The sequence below is a fragment of the Triticum dicoccoides genome, chromosome 2B (genome assembly GCF_002162155.2).
Source record: "Triticum dicoccoides isolate Atlit2015 ecotype Zavitan chromosome 2B, WEW_v2.0, whole genome shotgun sequence".
NCBI lineage: Eukaryota > Viridiplantae > Streptophyta > Magnoliopsida > Poales > Poaceae > Triticum > Triticum dicoccoides.
Window position 1 is genome coordinate 536116041 of NC_041383.1, and position 9317 is coordinate 536125357.

At 43.6% G+C, this 9317-nt stretch overlaps 1 protein-coding gene across 2 annotated transcripts; it reads left to right on the forward strand.

Annotated features, from left to right (window-relative positions):
• The first annotated feature begins 2772 nt into the window (after window positions 1-2772).
• Window positions 2773-9085, forward strand: LOC119364697 (sister chromatid cohesion 1 protein 2-like). Of its 2 annotated transcripts, none has more exons than XM_037630197.1 (16): window positions 2773-2995; window positions 3131-3323; window positions 4266-4599; window positions 4689-4729; window positions 4803-4849; window positions 5387-5445; window positions 5524-5649; window positions 5740-5877; window positions 5986-6191; window positions 6273-6399; window positions 7184-7353; window positions 7437-7795; window positions 7893-7932; window positions 8028-8052; window positions 8141-8276; window positions 8616-9085. In XM_037630197.1, exons 2-16 carry the CDS (start codon window positions 3197-3199, stop codon window positions 8736-8738), a joined length of 2058 nt encoding a protein of 685 aa, XP_037486094.1. In that variant the 5' UTR covers window positions 2773-2995; window positions 3131-3196; the 3' UTR covers window positions 8739-9085. The 2 variants fall into 2 exon arrangements, with proteins under 2 accessions (XP_037486094.1, XP_037486095.1); XM_037630198.1 differs by having other exon boundaries at window positions 5396-5445.
• Window positions 9086-9317: the final 232 nt, after the last annotated feature.

Sequence of the window (9317 nt, forward strand, 5' to 3'; positions counted from 1 at the left end):
CGCCGCTCAGCTGCCCCATTTCTAATCTTTACATCTCCACTTGCATCATCTATTGAAGTTGTGTTTTTACATCACTAACTAATTCACGTCATCCGTTGGAACTGTCTATTTTAGATGTAAAATGCATCTTTTGAAGACGTAAATTTTTAGATCTCCTAATTTACATCTTCTATGCTCTGAGACGGTAGAATGTGGTCTTCTCACGAACCTTCTCACATCACAGTTCGCCCGGCGGTGCACGCTCCCGGAAACAACTATGTTTCTCGCCGACAGGACTCACTGCTGCCGGTGGACGTGGTTGTGACGTGTGACGTCCACGTGGTAACCAGCCAAAGGCCCTCGCTGGAACATATGGGCCCGGCAGTTAACAGACACCGAGACCGTACAAGCACTTCGCCGCCTATATGTGGCCGGCAAGTGGCCCGGAACACTACCTGGCCTGCACCGATGAGGCGACCACCGCCTGAGCTCTCTCCCGCCGTCTCTAGTAAATCCTGTCCGTCTCGGGTTCAGGTCCCGTCGCTCATCCGAAGTTCGTAGTCATCCGTCAAAGCAAAATTACCGCAGAGGGCTCCCCGGTGCGACCCACCGAGTGCTGTTCAGATGCGATTGTACATTCAATCTTCCGCTGGAAATCATCCGTGTATCAGCTAAAGCAAAGAAAAAAAAAGTTCAATTTATTAACGTGGTTCGGAGTACACATTTCTTCTTTTGTTGAAAGAAAAAGAAAGAGATTTATTGCATCTCTCAGTCTATGCATCCAGATGCGGACGGCCAAATTTGTTGCAACTGGTTGCTAGTGTAGTACTCCCTCCAGTTCAAAATAATTGTCTTTTTAGAGATTTTAAATGGACTATCACATACAGATGTATATAGACATATTTTATAACGTAGATTCATTCATTTTGCTTCTGTATGTAGTCATTTGTTGAAATCTCTTAAAAGATAAATATTTAGGAACGGTGAGAATAGTATACACTTTTTTTTATGGATAGTGTAGTACATATTGAGATGTACAAATACATCAATGCAACACAGACCTACTCAAAAGCGATGGTCATCTAACCAGTAAAGGCCAACTCGAAATCTGCTAGAAAACCACTGAATTTATTAACGTATGGGTTTTCTGAAGTTTTAGGAAACATTTTTCAGGAACCAAGGTTTTTTTTCTTTCGAATTTGTCAACATCGATGTTTTTGGATGCCTCTTTTTTTCTAAACCAGTTGAGAAAAATTTGTTTAAAAAAATGAGGCATTCATTGCCCACATATGTTAGAATACCATTCTCGCAATAAAAGAATGTTACAGTACTGAGCTTTTTAATATAAAAAATACTAAGGTCTTAGATCACTGCATTTTAAAAACTATGCTGCCAAACTTGGGCCAAGATTTTTTTTCTCTCTCTGATATGCAATCCAACATAAGTAATTTTTCATTTTTAGGAACCTCGTCCATCATAAGAATAAAATATTTTATTTGGCAAGAATTTTTTTAAGAGGCTAAGTATAGGGTTTTAATACTTTTATAGGGAAATAAAATTAAAATTCTCAAACCTTTCCCCTTCTTTTTTTTGGCAAAAGGGATGCGCTCATGATCCCCTTTTTCTGTCTCTAGCTCTTGCGGCAGGAGGTTGGGGACCCCGGATCTTTGTTTACAAATTGCGTTCCCAACAACGACTCTAAGGCACTGACGACACTACCAATGGATTAAGTGATGACGCCACTAGTGGATTAAGTTTACCCGAACTCCACCTCGACGGCGACTCTGAGGTGGCGACTATAATGCTGGGGAATAAGGTTTCCTCGATTCCGTTCGTTGGTGACAACATCCTCAACGACGATGGCAGCGAGAGTCCATGAGGATGGTTTGTCTCTACTCTTCTTGGGTCATGTATCTAGCTAGTATGAGTGCTAGTGATTTGACATCCATCAGCGGTGCCACCAACATCATATTCTTTTCTCTTGGCTCCGGCCCCGTTGCACCAGCGTTCTCTTCGTCCGTCATTGTGAAGCCAACGGAGGTCTTGTTCAGGAGGTGCAAGGTGTGTCGGCTCGGTAGGCATCGACGGTGATCGTTGTATGCCAGAGTTGTTGCTTCTTCTTTAGGGTGTTGGTTCTCTGCTCGAAGCCTCGACGACTTTCCTGACTATATAGAAGGTGTGGCTTGCTTTGGCAGCGAAGCGGCGGTGACGATGGTGCACCATCGGTCACCCCGGATCCCAGAGGAAGAAGGCGCGGTGAACACCAAAAACTTGGTTGTAATTTCCTTTTTTTTCTTCGAGGTGTAATGTAATTTTCGGACATGTTTTTTTAAACTTAATTTCCGGACATGTTTGATATAGAGCTTTGATGCTCTTTTAGCAAAACAAACAAAAAAATGTAAATAAATTAAAATGACCTAAGGAGCGCAACGGTCTATAATCATCTGATCTGATGCCAGGTCTATCTATAATCCCGTCGATGTTTGTTTCCATTAACTTTTTTCACACCGCATTAACTTTTTCCATTAACTTTTTTCACACCGCAAGCCACAACGGCTCCAGAGCTCTCCGCCGCGGTACAAAATCCAAAAACTTACCGTTGCAAAGAAGAAGATCGAACGGGGCATTAAAACCGTTCCGTTTTCCGTGCCCCGATAAGACGGCAACTGATTAAACACGAAATTCAAAAGGAGCAAGAAAATAGGCAACCTCCCAAAACGAAAGCCTCCCATCCCAACGTCTCACATCATAAGACAGCAGGGGCGCTCCCGTCTTTCCCCCTCGCCAGGCGTTCCCCCTCCGGTCTCCTCCTTCTGCTCCACTCCCCCTGCGCCTGGGGTTTCCTCCTTCCACTAGAAGCCAGCCTCCCCTTCTTCTACCCCACACTGCTCCCTCCTCCGCCTCCCCACCCGGCTCCGGCTCCGACTCCCGCCCCCGCCCCCGCCCCCAGAGGATCGCCGCAGTCTCGCAAGAGGACCGCCGACGGAGGGCATTGGCCGGCGCCGCGGCGCTTCTGGTCGGTTCTTGCCTCTGCCTCCCCCATCTGCTCTCTGATTTCGCCGCTGCGCGGTTCTTTCTCCCCCGTTTCTTGGCTCGATTTGCCTCGCGCCCGGCGCCTCATTGCGGAATTTGGTTTGGTTCGGTTTCGCAGTGTGATTTAGGGCTGCTGCCTGCCTGCCTGTGTCCGGTGGCTGCTCGTGCTCTCGGCGCCGGCGCGATGTTCTACTCCAAGACGATGCTGTCCAAGAAGGGCCCGCTGGGCGCGGTGTGGGTGGCGGGCGTCCGCGGCGTCGCCGCGCTCACCAGGGACCAGGTCCTGCGCACCGACGTCGCCTCCTCCGTCGGTAAGCGATATCACGCCTAGTTTGCCTCCGCATAACCCGCCTCCTGCAATGCGACAAAAGCTCCCTCTTTTTTCTGTGGGTTTGTGGGTTTTTTGGGTTTGGTTGGGGCCTCGGTGAGGAGAAATCTCACCAATTTGTGGGGAAAAAGAAGTCTTCTTTTCTGGCGGTCTCATGTTCTTTCCTGGCTTGGTTAAGGGCTTGGAGGAGATACGGGTTTCTAATCTGGGGTGAGTGGAACAGTAGATTGGGAGGGTTTATGTGGGGGTTTATATCTTGCACTGTGAATGAAGGATGAGAGGAGAATCTTTGGTTCTTCACCCCAAAAAGAAGACCAAGAGAGAACCACTCTTTTCTCTCGTGACTTCGGTTCCCCTTAATAGGTTGTGGTTGGTGGAGTGGTGATTCAACCTTTTCTTCTCGATTTTAGGAAGCATCGATGTGCACATCTATCTTTTTTTTTTTTTATCTTCTTGTGGAGTGTAAGCATCACTGTTCGCAAATTTCGTTTCACATTTTCTTCCGGGGAAACGAACATATTGCAGTTTTTTTTTAAAGATTAGAAGATGAATGTTAGGATGTTGATAAAAAGCTTAACCTGACTATGGGATGTTTTGGCCAACGGAAGGTTATGGATCTTTGTGGATGGTTTGGGGTTCACGGCTCTTGGCCGGTGAGAACTTTTGGCATATGATTTTTTTTTAATCTATACGTTATCCAGGCGTGAACCTGAACTGAGTTTCAGGTTCAGGTACCAACTGAATATACCATGTGAACCAACTTTACTGTCGACAAAAACTACATAATGATATTTAATTCACTGGGAAACTGCTTGAATATCGTTAAATATTGCGCCTTTCTGTTGACAGACATAGCCCTTCAAGTATTTTCTTTCTTTCTGATAGTATTGTGATGACTAGCTCACACATTTCCTGTTCATGGCAGACAAGATTTTGCCCGACGTTGAAACCACATACAGAATACTTGGGCTGCTTCTGCTTGGCGTTGTTAGGATTTACTCCAAGAAGGTGGAATACCTCTGCTATGACAGCAATCAGTTTTTTGAATCAACTGTAAGAGGGAAGAAAGTTCTAAAGCGAGGGAAGAAAGGTGCTTGTGCAAGAAGATTGGTGCTAGACCAAGAAGACACTAGAAGAGCGAAAAGAGTTGCTGTAGTTCAAGTCCCAGGATTGGACGAACCAGCTGACCTTCCACCAATCTTCACCGTACCCAAAAGATTTGAGCTCGACTCTTTTGATTTGCAGATACCTGAAGACAGGTAATGAACAAGCATGGCCGTAAACTAGTTTCATTTCTTTGTTACTTCAAGTGTGGTGTCTCATTTGTTCCTTCTAAATTCCTCTGCAGAGAGGATGACAATGATGATCATCACCAATTGCCTCGTCAAGGTAGCAAATGCTGCAACTTGATGTTGCTGTTATTGCTAAGGAATCATTTATGACCTTCAATTATTTTGTGCAGATACTTTGCTGGAAGATGAACATCAGCGTATGCCAAATTTTTACGAGGTACCCAGCTTCCTTCCTACCATTCACTGAATAATCAAGACATGTATGCGCATAGAGTGAAATGCTTCTTATAACATCTGAAACAAAGAAATTGGGGAGCTTGCCAAAAAATATGCTATGTAGTCTAGGCAGCAGTTTCCTACTGCACGCGCCTACCACCTAATGTGATCTATAAATGCGATACTTCCCAGGCAGACAGAATTACTAAGCTTGCATGCATCAGGCAGCAGTTTAAGTGACCTGTACCTTCCACCGATTGATCCTGTTCTACCACCGATGGGGACCACAGTAGGTTCCACGTGTTACCTTACCTGATTACCATGGTCCTGTATCAGTAGTTTCATGAATTTTCCGATTAAGGTGTTAAGTATCCATTTTGTTTGTGGTTTGTAAATTATTCCACCCACGTGTGTTGCCTTAGATACGTTTGTTCCTTTGCATTAGCAATAGGTGACATGCAATACTGTCAGCTTCCTCTTGTTTTCATGCCTTATTTGTCTTGAGAAACTAAAACTTAAGATTTATCTAATGGAACAGTCTTATCAGGGGATGCCATATGCTGATCTGGACTCTGCTTACGTTGTGCCAGTATGCATGTAAGTACATAGGCTACGTTACCTAATGGTGTTAAAAGATTACTTCCAGTGGATTTCTGAGCTGATCTCTTGATGCAGCATCCCAGCTGAAATGATCAGTGTCGCTGATGAAGTCACCGATCTTCTGTACTTGAGTAACATAGGGGATGAACTTGAAAATGAAAGTCAGAATGCTGATCCTGCTTGCTTTACACCAGTGAAGGAGTAAGTATATGAACTGTCACCCCCTCTCCCGACTCATTCATAAGAGCAAACTTGTTCCTCTCTGTTTGCTAATACGAGACTATGAAACAGTGTTCTTCCACCTGAGGCGATGGATATGATGGCTGAAGTAAGTGAGCTTCCAGAGAAAAGCAAAGAGGTGAAGGAAGCTAGAAGAGAAGTGAATGGTGAAGAGAATGGTGATCCGTCTTGTTCTACCCCTTTGCCGGAGTGAGTATTGCTACTCCCTTTCTTTTGTTACATCAAACTTTCTTTACTTCAAGATAATTCTGAAAATTATCATTGTAATTTGACATTATTAAGCATGCATTGATGCAGGAATCAAGAAATGCAAAGACCTGTGAATGCTGTGGAGAATGTGGTGTCTGCAGATCTTGATGAAAATCATCCTGTAGTCGAAGAATCAGAAAATGGGTTAGCGGTAGGAAAACCGAACACAACACTATCTGTAGAAATTCCTGACATCGAGGAACAAGAGTCTCTGGAACCTTCCACTCCAGAGCCCTTGCGAGAGGGAGCCTCAGGTTAACTTTTGTGAGAAGTTCCTATTCTACTTATTGTCATTATCTTGCTCATGTTTGTGACATATTTATCTCATGTACTAGAAAAATTTGGTGTTGCAACACCTGCTCAAAATGAGAAGCGCCAGGTTACCAGAAAAAGGAGGAGGGGGTTATACAATAAGAGAAAAGTTTGGGTGTTGTGGGATGAGAATGTTGTCCTTGATAATGAGTAAGTACAGTAACTTGCTTGTAGAAGCTCTTTCATCTGTTGCATTGCCTATTCCTGTGTGCTTGTATGCATCTAGCAGCCAGTTTGAACTTCTCTATCAGCTTAAGAAGTTTGTATGGTGCAAATGAGTTAGTAATATGGAAGAGCTTGCACAAGCTCTTCCATATGTTGCAAACCATTTTATTTTTGTTTGAGAACTGGGAGTGGTCTGATCTGCATTGACATGCTTCTTTAAGGTGTTTCCTCTTTTTGTATGAGAATTGGGAGGGGCTGATCTGCATTGTCATGCTTCTTTAAGGTGATTCCGTAGTACATGCAAATTATAATATGGCCACATTAGCATGCTTTTTAAAGGTGATTCTGCAGTATGATGGAACATTGAATTTCTATATACATGGTCCATTCATACTATAACATTGTTACTGTTTTTGGAACATCCCCCCTACAACACAATGAGTTTGTAAAATAACTAGCTTGCACAAGCTCTTCCAGATGTTGCAAACCTTTTTTTTTGTTTGAGAACTGGGAGTGGTCTGATCTGCATTGACATGCTTCTTTAAGGTGTTTCCTCTTTTTGTTTGAGAATTGGGAGGGGCTGATCTGCATTGTCATGCTTCTTTAAGGTGATTCCGTAGTATGTAAAATGAAATGCATGGTCGATGCAAATTATAATATTGCCACATTAGCATGTTTTCTTTAAGGTGATACCGCAGTATGTTGATGGAACATTGAATTTCTATATACATGGTCCATTCATACTGTTTTTGGAACATCCCCCCTACAGCACGATGAGAGAAATTGTAGACGGGGTTGGTGTAGAGGATCTAGTTGTCAAAAGAAGGAAGGCGCCTCACACTCGCCATCAGATTTGGAGGGAGTCAAGATTTCGTTCTCTGCAGGATACTTTCATGGAGCCAATTCTTCAGTGTGATAACATTGAGCCAATTCTTCAATGTAAGTCAATCATTCATCTAGTCAGGCTCAGTTATTGATGCAAACGTTAGTCATCAGCTTAGCTGATCATCTTATTTTAACAGATTCGACTACAGTGCGCCTTAATTCTACTACAGCCGATGCCTCATGCGGGGAATCCGTTAAAGCAAAGAAGTGTCTTTCATATGAACCTGCTGAATCCAACAATCCCCACAAGGAAGCTGCAAATGAAGAAACAGAATGTGTCCCAGATGAACTGACAAATGGCATCCATACTCCTATTGGGTGCTACAATCAAAGTCAGCAAAGTCAAGATGTTTGTGAATGCAATGATGATACACCTTATGAAAAGAACAGCACACTAGTCAATGGAGAGGAATCAGGGCTGCCAGAAGAGAGATTGTATGAATCAACCAGTCACAGTGCATTGCGCAATGAATCGTTGACTGCTGACATAGATGCGGTAAGCACACGTCTACATCTAAACTCAGTGGCAAAAAGGATTCTATTTATGGTTTTACACTACACTTTATTCATTTGAGAATGTTCTCTGGTTGCAGGATATTCCTATGGATGAAGAGAATGCTGCCAGAGATGAAGGTAATGTTCACAACCTATAGTAGTTTATACTGCTGTGCTTGTGCTGTTTGACGTTTGTGCTTCTTCTGATACACCACCCACTGTTATTGTTGCAGATTTCCCGCTTTCAACAAGAACTAGGTGAGAACAAGATTGTTGTTGCTTTTCCTTTGTATTCTTCCTGCTGTTATCTGCCTGTAATACTTACTCTCTAGGTTCACTATTTCAGGGCAGTAGCAAAGTGCCTTCATCAGCTATTCTTGGACCAGAAGAGCCAGCAGCAAAGCAATGTCCCCGTGACGCTCGGCCAGGCCCTCGAAGGCAGCAAGAGGAAAACCACAGCAAGATTCTTCTATGAAACTCTGGTAAGCTTGTTTCCTAGTTGAGCTGTCCTTTTCTTGAAAGATTGAACTGGATAAAAGGCTTGGATTGCTACAAATGATCGATCACTCAGTGTCTTTACATATTTATGCATATCCATCACATTTTCATTATTCTTCTCTGCAATATAATTTGATGCCGGTGTCCTCTTTCATTGCAATGCGGGCCTCAAGAATTTGCAGACAACACATTTGTTCCATTCTTATTCTTACCAATAGTTGTTTGTGTCTTGCAAATTTCCAGTTTAGATTCGCACCATGTACTCCTTGTATACTCATGGTAAATAAATAAATGCTAATAAGCTACGTACCTCTCTTGTGCAGATCCTCAAGAGCCGCGGGTTGATAGATGTGAATCAGGAGAAGCCCTATGAGAACATCACAATCTCTGCGACTCCACAACTCGACGCGGTGCTGCAGAATCCAGTGCCCCCTTCAACTTCTTAGCAGCAGATGTCAGGGTAGGTAGTTTTAGGAGAAAATGACTCAAAGTTTCAGTTTTTCGCTATATCCCGTAGCATCATCGCGAGAATATGTACTGGTGGCAGGCCAGTTGTATATATGGATCATTTGTTCGTTCGTATGGGTCAGGATTACATAGAGAAAGCTTTAGGATCTTGCTCGGTTAAGTTAACGACAGGCCGAGTTTCTTGCTGGTCGCATGCGGGATGTAAGTTAACTGATGAGGTGGGGGTTTATTCAGATTGCAGTTTCTTGCCGGTTGCATGTTGAATGCTGATGGCATCTGCCAATGAGTAAAATAGCAGGCAAACACTCTGCCTGGTTTGGTTTGATTGATGCCGAGCGTGAGCAATTTCTTTTCTTGGTAGTTTTTGGATCAATTTTCTTGGCAATTTCTTTTCTATTAGGGGGAGCAAGTCTCTTGCTTTTCTGGCTTCAGAGGCGACCTTCACTGCACATGCACCTGTGACCTGTCCAATGCAAGACTGGGGCTAATTTGGACGGCGTTCTTGTCGAATAGGAAATATATTTTTTGGCAATACAATGTTCTGGGCTCCTCATCTC